The sequence below is a fragment of the Xenopus tropicalis genome, chromosome 3, assembly GCF_000004195.4.
Source record: "Xenopus tropicalis strain Nigerian chromosome 3, UCB_Xtro_10.0, whole genome shotgun sequence".
In the NCBI taxonomy this organism is placed as follows: Eukaryota; Metazoa; Chordata; class Amphibia; order Anura; family Pipidae; genus Xenopus; species Xenopus tropicalis.
The window spans coordinates 150,163,285-150,190,417 of NC_030679.2; the positions used below are offsets into that span (position 1 = coordinate 150,163,285).

Genomic DNA, 27,133 nt, shown 5'->3' on the forward strand with positions numbered 1-27,133 from the left:
AATAAGAAACTGAAGCGTGGAGAAGTACATGCTCTGAGAAGCGATAAGCTTTTGGCCATAAAATATTAAGACACCAAAGTTATTTTTATGCTTACTACTATCCACGATGAGACCATAATTGTCTCATTGTGGTCTCTCAAACAGGGCCTGGATCCAAATGGCCCCTTATAATTCTTATGTCGTTTACAAGGCAGCAGTACCAGGCCCGATTGTCTTAGTACAATTATCTGATGATGTAGAGAAAGTTCCGGACATGCTGGGTAATGATAATGTTGCCCGAATGGTGGGTAAGCATTTCATTGCACAAATTCCACCAACACCTAATAAAAGATGTGCCCAGAGAACTTGTAAGGTTCCCAAGTGCCCTAGCAAGCCTTCTTTGTGTTTCCAACCATGTTTTGAAGTGTACCATACTGTGGTAAACTATGAGAGGAATTCTGTGTTGTATAGGTAGGTTAGGGCTCTCTGGGTTTGATGGTGGAATAAGGATTTAGTATATCTGAATAGTGGACTTGGCATGTTCTAGGTTTTCATGCACAATGTTGCAGGACCCCAAGTTAGATGCACTGGCAAAGTTACGCTGTTTTCGATCTATTATTCTAGCAGGTCTGCACTTCGCTTATAACTAGGTTATAGATATATGTGCTGGAAAGTTTGACACGGTGTGTCATATCATTGGCAAAAGTTTTTTTTTCAGTAAAGTAGGGATTTATGGTGTATGATTATTTATTTATTTTTTTTGCACTGGTTGTCATAAAAAAAATTGTGCGCTTGTAGCCTGTGGTGGTTTAGATTTGTTGGGCAGTCAGCTTTTTGTGTTTGAGCTATGGGGATTCAGGCTAGTTCCAGTGTTTCTCTGGTTATGGATAGCACTAATATTGGGCTGTTGGTATAGCCAACTGGGGTGCTGGGTGACTGACAGGGTGCATGATGGAACTTGTGGTGTGTTGCAGTGGCTCTCTGAATATGAATAACACTTTGTATAATGCCGGCACGCCATTGGTAACACTGGTGCATGGCACGTGATGGTGCCCATGATTTTATCTCTACCCGTACAGACAGCACTGTAGGAGGAAGATGCAATGGATCCTCTCAGACCCCGGCCACCCCAGCCACAGTCTTTTTACGCTCCTACCATCAGGCAGGCGGTACAAGAGCATCCAGACCCGCACCAGCAGATACAGAGACAGTTTCTACCCACAAGCCATCAGGCTTCTGAACTGCTGACATTCTGCCCAACACACACTCCCCATAACTACTGGACACTTCCCAGTGTCACTTGAGGCAAAGCCACTTTAAATCCTCACTGCACAATTCCAAATATTTCATTGCATTTTTTTTTATTGTAAATACTTGTATTGCTCACTTTTATTATGTTTAACATTTTTTTTTTTTTTTTTTTTTAAAGTTCACGTTATTGGCTTTCCTTAAAATCATCACAAAGTCCTATACATTCAGCTTAACGCGTTTCGTGGCTTCTCACCACTTCCTCACTTCCTAAGGAAACTGATAAAGTGAACTTTTAATGAGAAGTAGGTCTCCGGTGCTCCGTCTGTTCTATATATTTGTTTTGTACTGTTGGATGTACGCCTGGACCGGGGGCGCTTCAGGATGTAGCAGCACGGGACCTTGGAATGAAGGGATTGATCCGGTGAGTGCTCCCCGCTAACTAATTCAATTGCTTTATTTTTTTTTTTTGGTCTATGTAAAGTTGGGAGGAACACGGGTCAAAAAAATGTCATGACGGTAATGATGCTTCATTGTTATTTGTATATGACAATAAAATTTGAAACTTTCTAATGCCCCAAGCTTTATTGTTGGCACCTAAATTCCTTTAGTGCAACTTCTAAGGACACTTGCAAATATCCTTATAAATATGATGCAGATTATGTCATTTCTAAAGTAAAGAACTGGTATCAAAACACCACAGGAAAGATGGAACTCAAATCAGAGATGTTTCATTAAACAGAAATGGGTGAGTAAAGTACAATTTAGGGGTTTACTTGGGGTAATAGTGCCTAGAATGACTTTACAGATCCAGAGAGCAGACTCAAAGTTCTTCTTGTAGAAAAACAGGATTGGAGCCCCTGAATATCTGAAGGTGTCCACTTTCAGGAAGAATATCGTTTGTGGGGGTCACTTTACAAGTGGGTCATTAAAGTAAAAAACTGCAAGGAGTGCATAGAGCGCAACCCCAATATCATGCATTTTCGGGTGTTTGGTGGCCACGTCTTTATGTGCAACCACACATATGGAGCATCATTTTATTCAGGAGAACTTGCTAATTGATATTGCGCTAGTTTTTGATAGTTGCCATGGAGATGTTGGGGTGAAATCTAATATTACATTTGTTTTCAGACTAAAGTGCAGATTGTAAAAGGAACTGCATCCACAATTCTGCATGTAGAAAAGCAAGAATGGTGTCTCTAAATAGCTGATGTTGTGTATTTTTAAGAAATATAGTTTGTAGGGGTTATTTCCCAGGTAAGGGGCAATTTTGGTTGAAAAACTTGGAGATGTGCACATAAATTGCAGCCCCATTATTATGCATTGCCCATGTTTTGGGGTATTTGGTGGCCGCGTCTTTGTGCCCCCATACATACGGGGGTATCATTTTAGTCAGGGGAACTTGCAGATTGATGTTTAACAAGTTTTTGGTAGTTGCCATGGAGATTTTGGGGACAAATCTAATATTGTATCTGTTTTTTCCTTTATTTCTGACCAAAGCACCGACTTCTGCGAGGGACTGCGGCCACAGTTCTCCATATATAAAAATAAGAGTGGTGTCCCTAAATAGTTTAAGGTGTGTACTTTAAGTAAATATATAGTTTGTGGGGGTTATTTCACAGGTATGGGGGGGGTGTTTAGACTAAAAAATTGCAAGTAGTGCGCATAGAGTGCAACCCCCAAATTTTTAACTGAAAAGGCCTTATGCATTGCTCCTGTTTTGGGGCATTTGGTGGCCACGTCTTTATATGCACCCATACATACAGGGGTATCATTTTAGTCAGGGGAACTTGCAGATTGATATTTAGCAAGTTTTTGGTAGTTGCCATGGAGATTTTGGGGAGAAATCTAGCTTTGTATCTGTTTTTACCTTGATTTCTGACCATAGCGCTGACTTCTGCAAGGGACTGCGGTCACAGTTCTCAATATAGAAAAATAAGAGTGGTGTCTCTGAATAGCTGAAGGTGTGCACGTTCAGGAAATGTATAGTTTGTGTTGGTTATTTCACAGGTATGGGGGGTTGTTTAGACTAAAAAACTGCAAGTAGTGCGCAAAGAGCGCAGCCCCCAAATTTTCAACTTTAATTACCCTTATGCATTGCCCCTGTTTTGGGGCATTTGGTGGCCACATCTTTGTGCTCCCATACATACAGGGGTATCATTTTAGTCAGGGGAACTTGCAGATTGATATTGAGCAAGTTTTTTGGTAGTTGCCAGGGAGATTTTGGGGAGAAATCTAATATTGTATCTGTTTTTGTCCTTTATGTCTGACCAAAGCACCGACTTCAACAAGGGACTGCGGCCACAGTTTTCAATGTAGAAATAGAAGAGTGGTGTCTCTGAATAGCTGAAGGTGTGCACGTTTAGGAAATATATTGGTTATCTCACAGGTGGGGGGTTAACACTTAAAAAACTGCAAGGAGTATACATGGAGGACAGCCCACAATTTTTTAGCTGTAATTGCTCTTATGCATTGCCCCTGCTTTGGGGTGTTTGGTGGCAACCCCTTTATGTGCACCCATGCATATGGGGTATCGTTTTATTCGGGAGAAGTTTGTCTTTCAAATGTGCCTTGGCTTGAAAACTTTTATGATGTTTTTTTTTTGCCAAATCCACATGTGATTATGGGTCCAAGTTTACATTTTAGGGAAAAAAAAGCTCCAAATTTCATGATGCACTGACAAAAAGTATTTGGCTTTTGAGTGGAAACTAGATTGTACCCAGACACCTGAAGGTCTGGAGTTTCTAAATATACTAAACATGAGGAGATATTTTACATATAAGTTATTCCGCATCACTGTTACATGTGCTTATCCACTTTGTTCTGGTGGGATATTCTACAAAGCACTGCTTTAGTTTGGGGGTTACTTCTGGACAGGAACAGTGGGGTACCACCACATATTTGGTATCGTTGGACTCGGGAGTATCAATACTTTTACAAACAACAAAAAAAGTGTGTAGAATTAATTTTTCTATGGGAAAAAAACTCAATATACAGACATTTTTCATAATTATTTTTTTCACATATTTCACCCAAAATACACATAATATCTCCAGAAAAGATACAAAATTCAGTGTGTATATCAAAGCCCAATTAGTGACATAAAAACAATATATAAGTCCACTGTCCGACTACTGCACCCCTACTGTCTGACTACTGCACCCCCACTGTCCGACTACTCACCCCCCACTGTCAGACTACTCACCCCCCACTGTCCGACTACTACTCACCCCCCACTGTCCGACTACTACTCACCCCCCACTGTCCGACTACTCACCCCCCACTGTCCGACTACTCACCCCCCACTGTCCGACTACTCACCCCCCACTGTCCGACAACTGCACCCCCACTGTCTGACTACTGCACCCCCACTGTCTGACTACTGCACCCCCACTGTCTGACTACTGCACCCCCACTGTCTGACTACTGCACCCCCACTGTCTGACTACTGCACCCCCACTGTCTGACTACTACTCACCCCCCACTGTCCGACTACTCACCCCCACTGTCTGACTACTGCACCCCCACTGTCTGACTACTGCACCCCCACTGTCTGACTACTGCACCCCCACTGTCTGACTACTGCACCCCCACTGTCTGACTACTGCACCCCCACTGTCTGACTACTGCACCCCCACTGTCTGACTACTGCACCCCCACTGTCCGACTACTGCACCCCTACTGTCTGACTACTGCACCCCTACTGTCTGACTACTGCACCCCTACTGTCTGACTACTGCACCCCCACTGTCCGACTACTACTCACCCCCCACTGTCCGACTACTACTCACCCCCCACTGTCCGACTACTACTCACCCCCCACTGTCCGACTACTACTCACCCCCCACTGTCCGACTACTCACCCCCCACTGTCCGACTACTCACCCCCCACTATACTGCACCCCCACTGTCCGACTACTCACCCCCCACTGTCCGACTACTACTCACCCCCCACTGTCCGACTACTCACCCCCCACTGTCCGACTACTCACCCCCCACTGTCCGACTACTCACCCCCACTGTCCGACTACTGCACCCCACTGTCTGACTACTGCACCCCACTGTCTGACTACTGCACCCCCACTGTCTGACTACTGCACCCCCACTGTCTGACTACTGCACCCCCACTGTCTGACTACTGCACCCCCACTGTCTGACTACTGCACCCCCACTGTCTGACTACTGCACCCCCACTGTCTGACTACTGCACCCCCACTGTCTGACTACTGCACCCCCACTGTCTGACTACTGCACCCCCACTGTCCGACTACTGCACCCCCACTGTCCGACTACTGCACCCCCACTGTCATAAAAATCAAATTGGTCTGACAGGACCTGTCCTTCATTAAGCCATGCTGCTTCCTACCCATAATGCCATTCTCCAAAACATAATCATGAATCTGATCCCTTAACAAGCCTTCAAACAACTTGCCCACCAATGGCCTACAATTGCCAGGCTGATATCGTAATCCCTTTTTAAATAAAGGGATGACATACGTTTCCTTAAACAATTGAAATTTGTGTTAAAACAGTGAGGCTTTTTCTATGTGTCAATATTTTCCAATTTATAAAAGTTGAAATCGGGGAAAGCTGAGCATAGATCTTGGTTGTTTCTAATAATTCTCACAATCTGTAGCTTCTGTCTGATGTATGCTTTATTAGTAGGTGGCTAATGACATTTTTAGATGAATTATTATAGAAATAAGCAACATTTTTGGGCAGACATGGATTTGTGGCAAATTTCCGCGTTCCGCAGATTTTATCATGAAATGGGCACAAAAATTTGCCGCATGTCAAAAAACTGTCTCTTGCGTCCAAAACATTTGTCAGGTGCATGAAAAAAAATTGTTGTGTGCGTGATGCAAATTTTTCCACAAAGCAAAATGGGACAGATTCGTTCATCACTAATCATACTTCGGCGAAAAATTTGCCATTCTTTAAAAAGATTCGCGAAGCGGCGAAAATGTCGCACGTCAAAAAAAGTTGTAGCCTGTGGCTATTCTTCTGTCTCCTGTGACTAGTGCTGGGCAAAATGTTTTGCCATTAGCGAATTGTTTTGCCAAAAGGATGAACAAATTTGCAGAGGAAAAATTCGCTGCGCATCCAAAAAAAAAATAGCTGCGCGACGAATGAATAGCCACGGGCGAAAATGTTTTTTACACACAACATTTTCACCGTTTTGGGAATCTTTTGAAAGGTTCGCAAATTTTTCGGCGAAGCGAAACCAGACTGATTCGCTGCTATTTTTGACGTGTGACTATTCTTTTGACACGGGCGACAATATTTGGATGTGCAGCGAATTTTTCAGCTGCAAATTTTCAATCAGCCAATGGCAAAACTCGGAAATTCGCCGTGAATCCATGCCTGCCAAAATATTTCACCCATCACTAATTATTGGGAGTATGACCATTTGCCTGTCAACTGTGCAGCTGGAAATCTGAGGATTGATTGAGTGATATTGAGTTGGGGAGCCATGCCGGGACTCGTTTTCACTGATGCCCTTTTGGGGCTCCAGAATCTTCTGCTGTGGACTGACACAGAGAACTTCAACACTGAGGAGTTGGATCCAAAGCACAGTACAGGAAAGGGTAAACCAGAATTGCAGTCAAGGCTATGCAAGGAGTCAGGGCAGGCAACAAACAGAGGCAGAAGTCAATCACGGAGTCAATAGCCAGGAGATCAGAACTGTCAGTGACCATTTTTATTTTTATATTTGGCCTACAATGCCCAAAATATAATGGATATTACAAAGGGGCATGGAGGACAAGTTAAAAGCCTACAAACTTCAGTGAAGAATCAGTACACACTAATCTCAGCTTAAAGATATCTGCCTTTCCTGAAACAAAAAATAAGATGCTCGGAAAAACCGCAAGGTTCAATATTGAAGGAGGCCATGTTTAAACAGCCCTTTACTCGTACACTTGTCTACTCACCTTTTATTGAACATACTGTACATGTCTGCCCCCAAATGCCAGTGCTGAAGGAACTTCTGTTGATGCAGATTAGATGGTACAAAAGGGGAGGTAGACAGTGCGACTTGAAAGGAATTATGTATGGGCATGCAGACATCCATTGAAGGGATAAAATGAACTAGACCATGGTGTTAGCCTTTCACCCAAAGGATAATGCTGAAGGAGAGGCCTACTGAAAAGCATGGGTGAATACATAAATTAGGTGGTGGCTTGGTGGCCCAGTAATTGGCACAACTGTACTCTGGACCTAGCAGTGATTTTGGCCTGGGCAATATCTGCAAACCTCCAGGTTTTTCTTCTTACAGTCCAAAACCATACAGGCAGTTTGTCAACTCATTAAACTTACCCTAGTGTGTTGTGTTAATGTTATAGGGACTGTAAAGAGTTATCTCTACTGGGGCAGGAACTCATATAACTAATAATAATGATTCATGATGTTAATGAGATCTAGGTAACAAGAATAATAAAGTTTAGCCAAAAAGATTGCAGTGGTTGTTGTGCTTAAAGAGAGAGCAAAAATGTCTCACAAAGAGACTTGATATATATTTCTGCAAAGCAACTTTAATCTCATTGTTTCTCAAGGTATATATAATTGGATTGAAAAATGGTGTTCCCGCTGTACATAATAGAGACAGACTCTTCTTTATATTAAATCCATGTCCTTTGGATGGTACCATATAAACTGCTATCAGAGTCCCATAGTACATGCACACAACTATTAAATGGGAGCTGCAAGTGGAGAAGGCTTTGTGTCTTCCTTCAGTAGAGGAGATCCTGAGAATGGCAAGGCCAATGGAAATGTAAGTGTAAATGATGAAGCAAAAAGGGAGCAGCCCAAAAGGTACGGCCAAAATAATATCCATTAGTTCCAACATATTATAGTCTGAGCAAGAAAGTTTAAGAAGCGGGGAAAAATCACAGAAATAATGATCTATAAAAAATGGGCCACAGAATTTTAACTTGCATACGAGAAGATTTAAAAGCAAACTCAATATAAGGGCTAAGCCCCAAGAACAAAGACTCATATAGAGGCAAAGCCTGAAACCCATAATGGAGGCATAATGAAGTGGGGAGCAGATGGCCAGATATCGGTCATAGGCCATAAATGTGAGGAGAAAACATTCTAGACTTACTGAGGCAATGTAGAAGTAAAACTGTGTGAAACAACCAGTAGCAGATATTGTGCCCCCTCCATTCAGTAATAACCACAAGAAATTTGGAGTAATACTGGTACTGAGCAAAACATCAGCCAGAGACAGCTGGGAGAGAAGAACGTACATGGGAGATCTAAGGGCCGAGATGTTTAACACTAATGTAATTATAAGAAAATTCCCAGCCAATGTCAAAATATAAATCCAGAGAAATGGAACAAAGAGAAACTCATTGATTATCTGAGAGTTCTGAAATCCCAAGAGAAGGAAAGATATACCTGATGTCTGATTCACCTTATGCATTGCCTGGAACCGTACAACAGAGAAGTTAGAAGATTTGAATTGACAGTGTAGGTCAAAAGGTAGTCAATATTTCACATTATTCCAGATGCAGAACTAAAGCTCCCAGCACACCCCGTCAACAAAAATAACACTGATGAATTTTGAGTTGGCAGAATGTATTTTGTATTTTTCAAACATCGTTATCCTTGGATGAACTAAAATCTGCACAGGTCCCCCAGTGGTCAATGGTTTAAGCCTTAACATTGGCCAATATGAAACGTTTGTATATACAATTAGCGAAGAGGTACCCATCACTAGATACGTACAGTCTTCAAAGTGCTAAAATGTGGACAGCTGGGAATCTTTAAGCAATGTTCAGACATCTTAGTTTGATAGGAAATGGATAATGGTGAAGGCACACTCGGAGCTACTAGTAGCAGTTACTTGTCGTGGCTACTAAAATAGGCAATGCTGATTATACACTGGTAGTTGTCTCTACGTGAGGCAATTCTCAGTATTGTCTATGGCAGGGAATCTTCTGGCATTTAGTGGCCATGAAAAAGAAGCTGCTACTAGTAGCTCCATGTGTCTGCACTCTAAAGGGCTTGAAAGCTGTACAGCCCTGTTGCAACATTTGGCTATACCCTACGCTCCCTCTCTATAGAGCCCAATAGCATCTATTATCTAGCAGCTAACAGGGGAATGTTAAGGCAAGACAATTTATCCTATGATAGAAAGTTACCTTTGATGTTAGAAACTGCAAATGGGAAATATTGTAAGATGTGCAGTTGAGTCAGAGATAGTCGTCCACTTCCACACTCTCTTAGGATGAACATATAGGGGTTCTCTGCTCAAAAAGGAGAATATATGCATAAGCCATTCAGCAAAGAGCAGCCATAACTCTCTACTGCATGGATAAGGGAAGCCATTTGGCATTACAGAGATGGGGTTTTTATACCTTTGGAAAGGAACATAACAGCCATTCTGTAACTATCCCCTGGGACGGTTCATTAATTAGATATTTATATTGGCAATTTGTTCGACGATATTTTGCATTCCCAAAAGCACATGGTCATTGTTTTGTATAAACCTAATTTGCGATTTACAATATTTCTATTTACTTTATTTTCTAAATACAGGTATGGGACCTGTTATCCAGAATGCTCCGGACCTGCGCTTTTTCCTTTACATAATTTGGATCACCATACCTTCCGGGGGCACGTGCACTAAAATACTAATATTTCTCTTTATTTCATTTCAAAATTAGACTAAATTGATTTCCTTGAATGACTTGCATTTGATAAAAAATCGGATGTGAAAAAGTCAGCATGGGAAAATTGTCGAATTGTCGCACCAAAAACTCAACTTTTTCTAATTGTCTCACCAAATCCATGACGTTATGAAATGTTGCACACAAAAAACAGCGTCAAAAACCTTGAGGCAAAAGAAGGATCACCCAGGGAAGGGTAGGGACCTCTGCCATTGACTTCTACATCACTTCTACATCTCAGCAAGAAAAGGGAATCATTTAACCATGAAATAAACCCAATAGGGCTGTTCTGCCCCCAATAAGGGGTAATTATATCTTAGTTGGGATCAAGTACAGGTACTGTTTTATTATTACAGAGAAAAGGGAATCATTTAACCATGAAATAAACCCAATAGGGCTGTTCTGCACCAATAAGGGGTAATTATCTTAGTTAGGATCAAGTACAGGTACTGTTTTATTTACCCCAACCCCCCCCCCCTCAGCCACCAGGACTCCATCTACCACAAATGTGGCAGCAATATTAGCATCCCTGATGAAAAAAGAGGACCTCCTGCAAATGTCCGACCATATCAAGGCTGGGTAGGAACGGGTAGCCTCAGATGTTAAAGCAGGTCTACAGGCCCTCATTTTCCACACTGATTCTATGGAACACGCACTGAAAGAAATTATGGACAAAGTTGAGTCCCACCACCGCCAACTAGACAAACATGCTGGACATATCTGGGAACTAAAGCAGCAGCTAGAAGACACGGAAAAGTAACCGCCGCATAAGAGGTTTTCCTGAAGACATAGAAATGCCAAAACTAAAGCTCTACTTACTATTAACTATTTAACTAATAGCTCCAACCGGACAAATACACTGATATTCCAATTGGCTGAATACATGGAGTTGCTAATGCCAGAAGAGGGCGCCCTAGGGATATCTTTTGCTGCTTGCACAACTACAGTACTAAAGAAAAGATCTTACGCACTCGAGGGAGATCGGAAAACTAAAGGTGGAAGATGATGAAGATGATGAAATTTATCAAGATGTTGCCTACTCAACCATCCATGATCCAAGAAGGCTGCTCAACCTTCTGTGAGCAATTAGGGCAGCTAAACTTCAATTAATGATTTGGATACCTGAAGGTTGACCCTCCACCTTGAGAGTAAGCAAAAAACTGGGAATGATAGCCTCATGAGTTCCACTGCTGTACAATGAGGGCACTTCTCCACTCTTCCCATAGGTTACCATTTACTTGCTCTCTAGCTACTCTTGTTAGCACTACCGCCTAATAATGAATGGCAGCCCTCCATGAACCTACACAAGTACCTACTGTCTCTGCTTTGCCATATACCGCTTGACTCTTCTCTTAACGCTTCAACACTTACGATATGTTAGTGATGCAGGAACAGCTACATTATACCACAAGGCCACGGCCTACCCACTACATCCATAATATAAAGAACACTCTATGGTATGCACTTAACGTTCACTAAAGTGCGTTAAAACGTGCGCTATTTATAGCGTGCGGTAAAAATTTTTATCGCGTCTAAATTTTCTCAACTTAGCACACAATTCACTAAAAGCATGCTTGTGTTAATTTACGCCCGATACTGCATGCGTTATTTAACTTGCAAAGACTATTTCCGTTCGGTATTTTACGGTACATGCGCTAATCAACGCCCACGTATAGTCACCACCGTATATAAATTGTCTCTAACACAGAATTGGTTCTATTTCACTCATCCAACACCAATAACCTCTCAGAGGTATCTATACAGGGTAACAATTCTACCATCACCCCATCTTCCCAGGCCCGGTGCCTTGGGGTTATCCTTGATTCTGCCCTGTCCTTCCCTCCTCATATCCAGTCCCTTATCAAATCATGTCACTCTCTTATCATATCTCACTTGGACTACTGTAACTCCCTATTAATTGGCCTTCCCCTCCAAAGACTGTCCCCTCTCCAGTCCATAATGAATACTGCTTCCCGGTTCATACACCTCTCCAACCGCTCCTCCCCTGCCGTGCCACTCTGCCAGTCCCCCTACCGTGCCACTCTGCCAATCCCCCTGCCGTGCCACTCTGCCAGTCCCTCTGCCATGCCACTCTGCCAGTCCCTCTGCCGTGCCACTCTGCCAATCCCCCTGCCGTGCCACTCTGCCAATCCCCCTGCCGTGCCACTCTGCCAATCCCCCTGCCGTGCCACTCTGCCAATCCCCCTGCCGTGCCACTCTGCCAATCCCCCTGCCGTGCCACTCTGCCAATCCCCCTGCCGTGCCACTCTGCCAATCCCCCTGCCGTGCCACTCTGCCAATCCCCCTGCCGTGCCACTCTGCCAATCCCCCTGCCGTGCCACTCTGCCAATCCCCCTGCCGTGCCACTCTGCCAATCCCCCTGCCGCGCCACTCTACCAGTCCCTCTGCCGCGCCCCTCTGCCAATCCCCCTGCCGCGCCACTCTGCCAGTCCCCCTGCCGCGCCACTCTGCCAATCCCCCTGCCGTGCCACTCTGCCAGTCCCCCTGCCGTGCCACTCTGCCAGTCCCTCTGCCGTGCCACTCTGCCAATCCCTGCACTGGCTTCTGCTACCATCCTGAATAAAATTCAGTCTAATGACCCCCACATTCAAAGCAGTCCATAACTCTGCCCCACCCTACATCATTGAACTCATCTCTAGATACTCACCGAACCATTTGTTACGCTCCTCTACTAACCTTCTCCTCTCCTCCGCTCCTCTCTCATTCCCTCCTCACACAGCCACATTCAAGACTTTGCAAGGGCTGCCCCCCCTCTGGAATTCTCTTGAAACTGAGGACCAGAGGATGTGCATTGACCAATCCTCAATTTTTTGGTTATTTTTACCTTATGAACTAATTAGATATCAGTATTAGTGATGGGTGAAATTATTCACCAGGCAAGGATTAAAGTTTATTGTGGGATGTGGGGATCTCTATTTCAGATGCAATGAACTTGAAATGAAATGTATTTTGTGACAAATACAATAACCTTATTGGGATTTTTTTTAAATGAATCCCAATGGTTATATTAACACTTGTCACTGAATCAAAATAAGGGACTTGACTTGGTCTCTCTGTGCTTCTTACTAATATTGGGAACTTTTGGAAACATCAGGAGTCGTTGACATGTCAACGATGTCAGGATGGACATGCAAAAAAGTCACATTTCTCTGGTTCACTAATCAGGCCTATGTGAGGGAACCCATAATTCAAAATGGAAACCTAACAGATTGGATTTGCAAATGGTCAGTGACTGGCTGTGGGACATAAGTGTGTAACACAATATTATTTAGGTAACATTGAAAATGACCACTCCCTTAGACAGATGTTAACGAAGGATCTACATGGAAGAGTTTAGACCTAAAAAATATAAATATACAATAACATTCAAAACTGGGTCAAGTTGTTATTATGGGGGACTTTAATTATCCGGACATTGACTGGAGTAATGGGGGGGCTAAGTCAGAAAAAGCTAGTAGGTTTGTAAATATGCTAAATGACAACTTTTTATTTCAGGCGGTTCAAGAACCCACTAGGAATGACTCTATTTTGGACCTGGTGATTTCTAATAATAATGAACTCATTTCTAACATTTGTGTGGGGGGGGCATTTGGGGAACAGTGATCCCAACATGGTTTCCTTTGAGATAATGCTGCAGAGACAGCGCTATAAGGGAGTAACTAAAACACTCAATTTTAGCCGTGCAGACTTTGCCAGTATAAGGGCATCTCTGCAATGTGTCAACTGGGAAAGGCTTTTCATGGGGTTAGACACAGAAGGAAAATGGAATATCTTTAAAACATTGCTTTGCAGGTATACACAACAGTATATTCCCCTTGTAAGCAAGGAGAGGCATCGCAAAGCAAAACCTTTATGGCTGAATAAAAGAGTTAGTGTCGAGGTTGGTAAGAAAAAACGTGCTTTTAGGGCATTCAAGTTAGCTGGGACAGCGGGGGCTTTCATCAGGTACAGGGGGGCAAATAAAGCAGCAAAAAAGCTATCAGGCAAGCTAAAATAGAAATGGAAAGGGATATTGCTGCTAGGAGTAAAAAGAATCCTAAATTATTTTTTAATTATGTGAATAGTAAAAAAATGAAGCAAGAAGGGGTGGGAACCTTATTATCACGGGGGGGGTACGTTGGTTGATGAGAACGGGGAAAAAGCTGAAATTTTGAACTCTTATTTTTCATCTGTCTATACATCTGAGGAGCCAGATAATGAAGGCTTCCCTTGTAATATGCCCAGTGCTAGTAATTTAGCTACTGGCGCATGGGTCACTCAGGGGGGAATTCAAAAGAGACTTGAACATGTAAAGGTAAACAAAGGTCCAGGGCCGGATGGGATTCATCCCAGGGTATTAAATGAGCTGAGCGCTGTGATTGCCAAACCTCTTCACTTAATTTTTCAGGATTCATTGAGGTCTGGCATGGTGCCGAGAGACTGGCGGATTGCTAATGTGGTGCCGTTATTTAAAAAGGGATCCCGTTCTCAGCCTGAAAACTATAGGCCTGTTAGTCTGACATCAGTAGTAGGAAAACTTTTGGAAGGGGTAATAAGGGATAGGGTACTTGAATACATTGCAGTTCACAATACTATTAGTTTGTGCCAGCATGGTTTTATGCGTAACAGATCTTGCCAGACTAATTTAGTCGCCTTTTATGAGGAGGTGAGTAGGAACCTTGATGCTGGAATGGCAGTTGATGTCATCTACTTAGATTTTGCTAAAGCGTTTGATACAGTACCTCACAGAAGGTTAATGATCAAATTAAGGAATATTGGCCTAGAACATAATATTTGTAATTGGATAGAGAACTGGCTGAAGGATAGAGTACAAAGAGTGGGGTAAATGGAACATTTTCTAATTGGGCCAGTGTGGTTAGTGGGTACCGCAGGGGTCAGTCCTTGGGCCTTTGCTGTTTAACTTGTTTATTAATGACCTGGAGGTGGGCATAGACAGTACTGTTTCTATTTTTGCTGATGACACTAAATTGTGCAAAACTATAAGTTCCATGCAGGATGTGCCGCTTTGCAGAGCGATTTGACAAAATTGGAAAACTGGGCAGCAAAATGGGAAATGAGGTTCAATGTTGATAAGTGCAAAGTTATGCCCTTTGGTAGGAATAATATAAACGCAAACTATCTACTGAATGGTAGTGTGTTGGGGGATCCTTAATGGAGAAGGATCTAGGGGTTTTTGTTGATAACAAGTTGTCTAGTTCCAGGCAGTGTCATTCTGTGGCTACTAAAGCAAATAAAGTGCTGTCTTGTATAAAAAAGGGCATTGACTCAAGGGATGAGAACATAATTTTGCCCCTTTATAGGTCCCTGGTAAGGCCTCACCTTGAGTATGCAGTGCAGTTTTGGGCTCCAGTCCTTAAGAAGGATATTAATGAGCTGGAGAGAGTGCAGAGACTGTAACTAAACTGGTAAAGGGGATGGAAGGGTTAAACTATGAGGTGAGACTGTTGGGGTTGTTTTCTCTGGAAAAGAGGCGCTTGCGAGGGGACATGATTACTCTGTACAAGTACATTAGAGGGGATTATAGGCAGATGGGGGATGTTCTTTTTTCCCATAAAAACAATCAACGCACCAGAGGTCACCCCTTTAGATTAGAGGAAAGGAGCTTCCATTTGAAGCAGCGTAGGTGGTTTTTCACGGTGAGGGCGGTGAGGTTGTGGAATGCCCTTCCTAGAGATGGGGTAATGGCAGGTTCTGTTAATGCCTTTAAGAGGGGCCTGGATGAGTTCTTGATCAATCAGAATATCCAAGGCTATTGTGATACTAATATCTACAGTTAGTACTAGTGGGTATATATATAGTTTATGTATGTGAGTGTATAGATTGGTAGGTGTGGGTTGGGTGTGCTGGGTTTACTTGGATGGGTTGAACTTGATGGACACTGGTCTTTTTTCAACCCTATGTAACTATGTAACTATGTAACATTTGAATTTAGACAAATATAATGGAACATAGTCTATCTTGTTTATTATCTAAATCCTCTGAAAACCCAAACCAGAAATGTTTCTTGCATTGTAATTTCAATGCCTATAAGCCTGAGAGCAACCATTTTGGCAGATCTTACACTACAATCATCAGGTTTGGCACTGTATCAGCTGCAGAACTACACAGTTTGAGTGACTTGCTGCTCATTCAGTAAAGAAGGAGAAATGTATTTTGTCACCAATTTGAGGGTGAAAGAGTTTTGTCCATAATGTTACCCCTTTATCCCAAAAACTAAATATGTATGTGTATAAGAGGCCGACAGCATGACTGTAAGACAAGAAGCAAGTATAAACATGGCAAAGAAACCTAAATAGCAAATTTTGTCCAAAAACAAAAGTTTTATTTGTGCATGAACATAGGGGAATAACTTGTTATAATGAAATTACACATTTCAACAAAGCAACTTTGATCACATTGTATAAAGGTCTCCTAAAGAGATTCCATTTTGCAACTGTTTCAGTAGAACAACCTTAATGTCATTGTTTCTCAGGCTGTATACAACTGGGTTGAAACATGGGGTTCCAACTGTGTATAGAAGGGACAGCATTTTATTGATATTGAAGTTATGGCCCTCGGATGGTACCATATAAACTATTATCAGAGTCCTATAGTACATGCACACAACTATTAAATGGGAGCTGCAAGTGGAGAAGGCTTTGTGTCTTCCTTCAGTAGAGGAGATCCTGAGAATGGCAAGGCCGATGGCAACATAAGTGTAAATGATGAAGCAAAAAGGTAGAATTGTAAAAGGTATCATCAATATAATTTCTGTTAGTTTTACAACTTCTTTATGATCTGTGCAAGAAAGTTCAAGAAGAGGTGACGAATCACAAAAATAGTGATCTATATAAAATGGGCCACAGAACTGCAAATTATGTATCAGAAGTTTCATAATCATACAAATTAGAAGGGCTAAGCCCCAAGAACAAAGACTCATATAGAGGCAAAGCCTGAAACCCATAATGGAGGCATAATGAAGTGGGGAGCAGATGGCCAGATATCGGTCATAGGCCATGGCTGTGAGGAGATAAAATTCCGAAACTGTTGAAACACAATAGAAGTAAAACTGTGTGATACAACCAGTAGCAGATATTGTGCCCCCTCCATTCAGTAATAACCGCAAGAAATTTGGAGTAATACTGGTACTGAGCAAAACATCAGCCAGAGACAGCTGTTAAATATTGGGTATTGGAAAATAAGTTGTATCCCAGGCCTGAATGAGTTAACATGGTTCAAATGTGCACCCTGACTCACAATCTACACTATATCTCTATACATACACTATACATACCCCATTGTTCCTTGAGTCTGGAATGTGATTGATAGGAAACATATGGTCTTAGGGGTAATACAGTGGGGGAGGATTTTCCAACAGGGATATATATCAGCAACAAAAGGCTGGTCTCACAGATATACAGACACACACACCCTTACACACTCACACAAGCTCTCACTTACACACATTCACTCTAACACACATGCATACATACATTTTTACCACTTTAAATGAATACATACATACTTTGTATTGTATTGGGAAGCTGTCAATATTGTTTGTGACTGGCTTAATCATTGGTAATTTGTATGTACTTTTTGTAATTCTTTTCCACACATTAAATATACTTAAAATATCACCTTGGTGAGTGGTGTTTGTTGACCATAGTACTTACACAAATATATTAGAGAAAAGATAATTATAACAGATGGCGAGTCCAACCAAAATATAGACCTGGACACTACACATATACACACTCTGTCAGCTTCAAAGGGGGACAGGAGGGTGTAGCTGAACTGAAGCTTCCAGATGTCTATATGAGTAAAAGAACCTAGAAGACACTTGTGTAAGTATTCATAGCGGGCGCAGGAGGAATTTTCTGCTTTCCGGTGAGTATGGATTTTCTTGATAATTTGGCTAGGAAAAGCAAATTTGAGTTTAAAATTCCTCATAGAATTATGTCTGATGCAGAGATATGGGCAGATATGTATAGTCAGTGTGTGGAGGCAAATGTAAAGTTAGAAGAAGGAATGTAATTTTCTAAGATGAAGCACAAGATTAACAATGTTATGTTAATGGTGAAAACATTTAATATGTTTATGTGCTCAGGTAGGAAGGGAAATGATGTAGGAAAGACTAATTCTCATTCTGGTGAGGAAAAAGTGGAATGTGACAGTTAGTACTGACTGTCTGGCTAAGGAGATTGCTGAGCATGAACTGAGATTGGCAGAAGTAGAATCAGCTTTGCAAAGGAATAACCAGGTTTCGGTTATTACAAAAGAACAGAGATCTATGTTTATTCCGGATCTCAGTGATCCAGAATTAGATTATGACAGGGCAAAACTACAGTTAAAAGTTAATAAACAACTTTTAAAAATTGTGAAAAACATTCCACATTTTAATGCAAATAAGAGTGTTTTAACGAATTGTGATCTGTTCGAGTCTCATATAGAGAGATATGAGTTAAGTGAAGAACAGAAGAATAAAGCATTTAAACTGTGGGTGCCAGCACGTATTTCCCAGAGGTTATCAATCCCTGTGAGTGCTCCCGGCACTGATACAGATGGGAATCTAATACACGGCACAAGGAGGGACAGGCTATTAATGCTTAATTATATAATTAATGGTGAGAATATGCTTGATATAGAGGTGCTTAATAATCTAGAGACCTCTATAGATGATGACCCCTTTACATTTCTGGTTTTGTTTGAGCAAGTTTACAGACTGGTTATGGGCATTGAAGAAGATCAAGTTACACAGCAAATGATAAAAGCTTTTGTAAACAAGTTTAAATATCTAGATCCTGGTGCTAATATTTTTGCTTGCAGTCTGGATACTCTTCAGAAAGCAGCATCACATATAGATAAGTACAGGAGACAGCTTATACTGCATAACTCAGGCCCCTCAATCATTCACATGATAAGGGAAATATGCCAATCAAATAAAGCAAAGATAAAGGCATATACCCATGCCAATCTGCCATTTTTGCAGAAAGCCAGGTCACTTCTTAAGAGATGTTTTAAGAGACGTAATTTAATCAAAAAGCAAATTAAAAATGATAAAGATTCTGAAATGAGGCAAGAGCAAGCTCAGGTCTGTGCTGTTACACAGGCAAGGGAGCCTGATGCACAGAATGGCCACTCCCAGGGTCCCATGAATAGACCAGTCTGTCGGTATAAAAGACCCAGGACTGAAGAGAAAGGAGTTACTCATTGTTACTGAGAAAAGGAATATGCACATTATAGGGTTAGTGCTAAAGAAATGTTAGTACTTATTTCTTAAAGGTTTGTAAACATTGTGTAATTTAATATAATTGGGTATACCTATTGAGAAAAACTTTTACATGGAAATATGTAGCAGTGTTATTGTGATTGTAATGTTTCATTGAACTGCAGAAGCAGGAAAGTTTAATGTGTGTTGAAAATTTTTATACTGTAGAATTTCTGCAAATGATAACCCCTATTTAGACAAATGCCAAGTTAGGTTTGTTGAAAAGCTATTTTGGCAGTGGAATCATAAACATCAGAATTGTATTGTTATTTGTAGCATAAAGTGTCTCTGTATGCATTATGGGTTCTGAAGCCATATACTGTCTGTAGCCTAAATGTCAGGAAATTATTCTTGAGATTATGTAGCCCAGATATTATAATGGGTATAAGGGAGACAGGGAATATTTAAGGGAATGATGTCACCCAAAAGTTGTGGAGCAGAATTTATTAATCTATTATTCAAAGTTTGCTTGTGATGATCAAATAAAGGAGGTTTGGTGTTGATTGGTTCAGATTTCTAAGGCTGGGTGAATGACTAGGTTGAAAATTATTTTGGAGGATTTTTAAGATTCAGTGTAGTAAAAAGGTATCAGCACTGTTTTCCTATTTAAACAAGGCTCTCAGGAATATTGTACCAACCCCCATGCCAGAGTGATATGTTTTTCTAGTCTGTTTTACTAGAACCAGGAGAATATTGTGTTTCCACTGACTAATATGTTAGAAAGATATTGTCTCTAACAAAATCCGAGGTGATTTGAAGAAGCATATGCCCAGTGATTGATTGACATTATGGGGCTGGATAGTCTTGAAACATATAATATAGGGTATATGGTAGGCACATTGTGGATTCAGAGGGGGAAGGTAGGCATGGAGCATGATCTTTGATGGATGTGGGGGCCCAGAAAGTGTTAAGACTTTGTCTAGTTTCCATTTGTTTTTTTCAGCTGTTGGGGCCCCTAACTCAGGCCCTGGGAACCCTTTTGTGTGTACATCCTCTGTCTTCATTGTGTTGTTTCATCTGGTTCTCCAAAATGCCATACGGTCATTCCCATTCATACAGGGGCCTTATTATAGCAGTCTTTGGTTCCAAGGGGCACACTGGTAACATTCAGGTTACACCAGGGAGTGATGTGTAGAATTGCTCAGTCATAGGTATTGTGCTCATATAATGAGCATACTTCTACTGTATAAAAGTTGGGACAGTTAAACAAAGCTTATTTTGTGAAGATTGCATTGTATTTCCATGTAAATTGTTTCATAAACGGAGGGAAATTATTATTATAGGCATATTTGCCAATAAGGGAATTATTTCACTAACCTTTACCAAATAAGTACAGGAACAAGAGAGTAGATACATTTCTAATCTATAATTGCATTAGTACAATTTTTGGTTTGTATTTAGATAAAGGGTAACAGGGAAAGATGGGAAAAAGCTTGAATACACTAACATCTGCGAGGGGGATTCACAGAGAGTAAAAGGAAGGCTTAGGCCCTGAGTGATACATAAGGAGAGTAAAAGTTAAACAGATGAAATTACTGAAGGTGTAAAGAATGTTAGGACCTTGTAAACTAGTAAAATGAAAGCATACTAAGTTATATATTGTTTAACTAATTGTGAAATTTGCCAAGTTTTTGTGATTTTTTCAGATGGGTTTCTTCCTCTACTGAACAGACCAAGGATAATAAAGAAATGTGGTGTCTTCTGGTAGTCCATGGACAGACTATGCATGCAGTGTGGTTTTATGTGACATTGTTTAAGGACTGTCTGTTAATCCTTGGTCTCATAAGTTTGTTATATGTTTGTTTGTAGTGACTAACAGGAGCATGATTGCATGGTTCCAATACAGGGAAATCTTAATTAACATTGATTAATCTGCTCTCTGTTAACTACACTGTACCTGATTCAAGTAATTTTTACGTGTTTAAATTTGAAACTTAAAGGTGCACATACTGAAGTCCTGCGCAGGTTAATAAATTGTTTTTATATAAATTATTTTTGATAACGTACGTTTCAATCCATTGATGTTATGAATATGTTGGAAGAGTACTCTATATACATCTTATGGACCTTTGATAGTTTGGATAATCATATGACCTGGCCAGTTATGTGATGAAATGTTTAAACCTATCAAAGATGATTATAAGATGTATATGTTTAATAACTATGGTTTAATAACTAAGTTATGATTATGGATCCAATATTTTTTTCTCTTGCAAGATCATCAACTGTATATACATATGTTTTAGGTTTGTTTGGAGGTATAAAGTCATACTCAGTGTTAATTTTTTTTATACGTGTAATGTAAAATATAATTTCCATCAAAGTTTAGATTGCACAGGTTAATTAATTTAACCTGTATGATATTAGTCAAACTATTGAACTGGTTTCCAGTAGAGAGGTGCATTATTGCAAGAGGTTAACTAACTTAATATAAATAAGAAATGTTATCTAGATACTATTTCTAAATCTATGAAAGATGTCATTATAGAAATGTTACTATGGACCACATATTAAGATATGATGCAGGAATGATAACCAACTTTAATGCAGGCAGGAATTATTAAGGTATGAGGCAATTGCTGGGATGGATAGGATTATGTTTTTTAAGGTCTCAAATAATGGTCTTTTTGACTATGTAAGTTTATTTGTTTTAACATGGAGTCTGGTTAAATTGGTTGAGAACCTTGGTTTTTAAGGGTCTTTGAAACAGATGGGCTTTGGTATCCTATTACACAAGGACACATGTGATTCCATACTATACACACATACTACTGATCTATATATTATATAGTTAATACAGGGTATAAAGTGTATGTGTTAGGAGTTTGATTTTGTTTTTTCTCAATAGTTATATTAACACTAATGAAAAACAAAAGACCATAAGACACCAGTGACAAATACATTTCCCAGCAAAGAACAAAGAACTCATTCTTGTTTTAACAACATGTATATGCGGTATCATTATTTGTATAAATAAAGCAAAGTTGGGGATTTAACATTTCATTGTACAGGTAATACATCTTAGACACTCATCTGGATGAGAAGAAACATCTGAATAACATCAGCTGCTGAAATATTTCTTTTATATTTCATAGGAAATATTAAATGTGTTGATCATGGGGAAAAGTATCACATGGATAAAAACATCCTGCGATAGATAACAGATTATACAGCTTAAGAATGTTTTCCTTAATATGCAATTATGTTGGGACCAGGGAAATAGTTATTACTTACAACATTTTAAAAGGTTAAAGAAATGAATGGACAATAATTATTTTTATGTCTATGCCTTAAACATGTTTTAAGTATTGGGAAGAAGGCATCATTTTTACATGTTTTCATTTTTCTTTATAATTATTTTCCTATTTATGTTTTTTCATACATTTACATATTACATATCATATTAATGATTTTCAATATGAAGGACATTATTAATCATGAAATGCATAACATCATATTCATGAGAATGGCATGGTAATACAGTGATAGAGTTTTAGATTAGTATAAATGTGCAGTTTAGCAGTAGCTATAGGCCGCGCTGGACAAGACTCTGCAAAACAACAGAAGAGGAACAACATCCTTTGAAGAGAAGTGCAGGTTTTGGAGTAAAGTGATTTGCAACACAGACTGTGACTCAGGGTGAAATTATACTTGAAAGATAACATTCATAAGGGTTACCGGAGAAATTATTTGATTCTGAACTTTATGAACTGTTCACAAAGTGACTGTCTTATCCCTCCTGATTCTGTCTGTGTCGGGTTCAGTCTCTAACAGACTGTTTTTCTAAGATCCTGCTAAAGACTGTGTTATTACTGCTTATTCAAGTCCCACCATCCTTTCATTGCGTACGGCCTATGTTATGGCTGCAAAAATGCCAAGAACCCCAGAGGGGCATTGGTGATGCCGGTACTGGTACAACTCCCTGATTCTATACAGGTGCTTAGTGGCTGATCTGCTATAAGAGCCAAGGCCTAAATCCATTGGGCCCTACAGGACAAAGGGTTGCAGGATGCCGGGGATTTACCCAACTACAGGGAGCCCATCTGGATTCATTCACAGGAGAAATGTTTGATAAATATGGAATAACAATGTAACAAGGAACAAGGTTTCTTGGTATAACTGACTCCCATAATTGAGTACCGAACTTTTATTTGTCACTTTTGATGTTTGCTGACACATTTTGAATACAAGACCATGAAAGGTGTGGTAAGAAAGTGCAGTTGAAGTTACAGTTTCAATTGCAGTGAAACACAGTGCTATGACCAAAGACTGTAATGGAAGATTTTTAAAGTCAAACCAGGAAACAGTGAATGGATGAGCAGAGGATGGAACCGCCTATAGATAGATTATTTTAAATCTTCTAAATTATCACTGTTTACCATCTCATTACATGATATTACATCAGTTGTCATTTGTACAATGAACATTTGGTGTATTGCAAAGGAGTTCTGGAAATTTGTAGACTGGGTTTTCAAGGACTCTCTCTTCAAAGTTCTTTTCCAGTTTGTGTACAAATATTATGTTCTTGTCAAGTCAGTGTGCAAAGGGGGAAATGTTAAATATTGGGTATTGGAAAATAAGTTGTATCCCAGGCCTGAATGAGTTAACATGGTTCAAATGTGCACCCTGACTCACAATCTACACTATATCTCTATACATACACTATACATACCCCATTGTTCCTTGAGTCTGGAATGTGATTGATAGGAAACATATGGTCTTAGGGGTAATACAGTGGGGGAGGATTTTCCAACAGGGATATATATCAGCAACAAAAGGCTGGTCTCACAGATATACAGACACACACACCCTTACACACTCACACAAGCTCTCACTTACACACATTCACTCTAACACACATGCATACATACATTTTTACCACTTTAAATGAATACATACATACTTTGTATTGTATTGGGAAGCTGTCAATATTGTTTGTGACTGGCTTAATCATTGGTAATTTGTATGTACTTTTTGTAATTCTTTTCCACACATTAAATATACTTAAAATATCACCTTGGTGAGTGGTGTTTGTTGACCATAGTACTTACACAAATATATTAGAGAAAAGATCATTATAACAACAGCTGGGAGAGAAGGGCGTACATGGGAGATCTCAGGGCTGAGACTGTTATTACCAATATAATTATAAGAAGATTTCCAAATAATGTCACAATATAAATCCAGAGAAACAGAACAAAGAGAAACTCATTGATTATCTGAGAGTTCTGAAATCCCAAGAGAAGGAAAGATATACCTGATGTCTGATTCACCTTATGCATTGCCTGGAACTATAAAAAGAAAAAAATAAGATATACAGTTGAGTCAGAGAGAGTCACCCACTTCAACACTCTAATAACAAACATATAGGGGTCCCCCACCCAAAAAGAATCCTGTAGGGTGAGCAGTGCCATTCAGCAAAGAGCAGCCATAACTCTATACTGCATGGATAAGGGAAGCCATTTGGCATTACAGAGATGGGGTTTTTATACCTTTGGAAAGGAACATAACAGCCATTCTGTAACTATCCCCTGGGCCGTGTATAACACAGACACTCACAGGGAGCTCCCTGGGGCATAACAAGAAGTTCATTACTAACAACAATTTTTTTCACTTTTCAGAAGATATTTATATTGACTCCTAAGGCAAATGGAAGGAATCATTTGTAAAAAGATATTTTTGCACCCCCATCCCAAGAAGCACAATCATAAGTACCCTCGTGAAATGTGTGATCTCTTTTTTTTTTTTTTTAAACTGTACAATTTCTAAAAAAAAAAACTAAAAATACAAGCAAATTAGAAAAATAATTGCTTGTGGTGTTTTCAGTATTCCTAATAATCCCTTCATAATGAATAGAAGCACTAAACATTCATACTAATCCCACCTTGGCCGCCCAGAGTGCCCAGATCCTGCTGCAAGGTGCCTGGATGGAATGTATTGGGCTGCTGAGTTTTACTTTTCTTACCCTAAAGCATTGGGGTATTTCATCATTAACCCTTTCACTGCCGGCCATTTTGATCTAAGAGGAACTTGTATTGCCAGACAGTTTTTGAACATTTTTGCACTGTTTCACTTTAGGGGCCTTTCCTCGGGGGAACTTTTAGTTTACCCAGGAAAACAATACATTGTATTTTTTCAGGACAACCTAAGCTTTCAAAAGATGGTAGACTTTTTGTGTAATTCCAATTCTGTAACAAGATATAGGCTTCTAAATGTCTAAAAATGAAAAAATCTAATTTCCATAGTAGAAACACAAATATCAAACAAATTGTATAGGTCAAAAACTCCCGGCAGTACACTACCAAATTCCCAAAGCACTGCTCCAGAAAGCTGCATACTTTAGATTTCAAGGCCAAAACTTCCACTAACAGAAGGTTTATCCCAGAAAATTATACATTTTTGGAAAGAACAGATTCTGGGGAATACAGAATAGGCACAACTGTCTGTCTGCTCCAAACTATCAAGTCGCAATGCTTTCCTAAAGTTATTGGTTTTTATCAATTTGTGAAGTTTTTAAAAATTGCTTCAAAACTTAGTCTATAGGATCTTATCTCCTACAGGTCATAAAGTAACCAAATAAAACCCCCTAAATAATAATTCCAGGGGTCCATTGAACAGTTTGATGCCCAATATGTATAGGTTTAGCTAAGTATGTGGCATGTAGGGGCCCCAATGGGAACATACCCCCATATGTACTGTCATTTCTGTCATTTCAGCTCCTGCAAAATTAACACATTTACATCATTTATGTGGGATAAAGCTAGTAAAAAGTACACTCACCCCAGAAAGTCATATATTTTTGGAAAGAACACATGGGTACCCATGTCTATCTACTCCAAAGTACCAAGCCGCACAGCTTTCCTAAATTTGGCACTTTTGATGACATTTCCAAAAATCCCCTCAAAGCTTCCAGTTTGCAGCATCTTATCTCCCACATAGCATTAGGTACCAAGATAAAACACCCTGAATTTGAACGCCAGGGGTCCACTGAACAGTTTGATGCCCAATATGTATAGGTTTACCTAAGTATGTGGCATGTAGGGGCCCAATGTGAACATACCCCCATATGATCTTTCATTTCAGAAAATCAACACATTTACATCCTTTATGTGGGATAATGCTACAAAAAAGTATGCTCACCCCAGAAAGCCATATATTTTTGGAAAGTACACATTCCCTTGAATCTATAATGGGTACCCATTTCCTTTTCCTCCAAAGTATCAAGCCGCAAAGCTTTCCTAAGTTTGCCGATTTTTATGATATTTCAGAAAATCACCTAAAAATGTTGCAATTTGCCGCATTTATCTCTCACAATTTCTTGCGTACAAAGGCAAGTCACCCCAAATAGGAACACCTAAGGGCTACTGAACAATTTGATGCCCAATATGCATAGATATACCAAAGTCTGTGGTGTGTACTGACCCCAAAATGAAAATAGCGCATATGGATTTCTCGCCTGCCAACTCAGCTTTTGCACACAGAGCCCCCTGTCAGCGTATTATGTGCCGTAACCCCCCTAACTATACAAAAAAACCCAGAAACCATATATTTTTGGAAAGTACACATTCTAACAAATCCAACATGGGTAAAGAGTCCTTTCTGCAAAGCTTTCCTAAAGTTAAAAAACAACAGCAATAGCCTTACGCGTTTCGTACCTAAAAGGGTACTTAATCATAGGCTGCTTTTCCATCATGAAGACATAAGTTATTTAAAGTCCCAAAGGCCAATCAAGGGATTCCTACGATGGGCCAATCACATTACACATTTAATTAACCAATCAATTGTGAGAGAGTCACAAATGGGCCAATCATATTCTAGACAGGTTTTAGGAGATGACTCACAGTAAACTAATTACATTATATTGTATGGTACCTCTAACCTATCAGTTACATAGAATAGACACAGTTGCTAAGGATTAAAGAAAGAGCATCTCCTAAATAGAGTATTGGTTCTACCATTAAAG

General features: G+C 40.1%; 1 protein-coding gene across 1 annotated transcript; it reads right to left on the reverse strand.

The window, feature by feature from the left end:
- Positions 1-16,314: 16,314 nt before the first annotated feature.
- LOC116409630 (olfactory receptor 6P1-like) lies at positions 16,315-17,073 on the reverse strand (the record flags this gene model as incomplete). The annotated part of the gene is made up of 1 exon (XM_031898359.1): positions 16,315-17,073. A coding segment is annotated over one exon (759 nt), but the record flags the coding sequence as incomplete, so codon positions are not given.
- Positions 17,074-27,133: the final 10,060 nt, after the last annotated feature.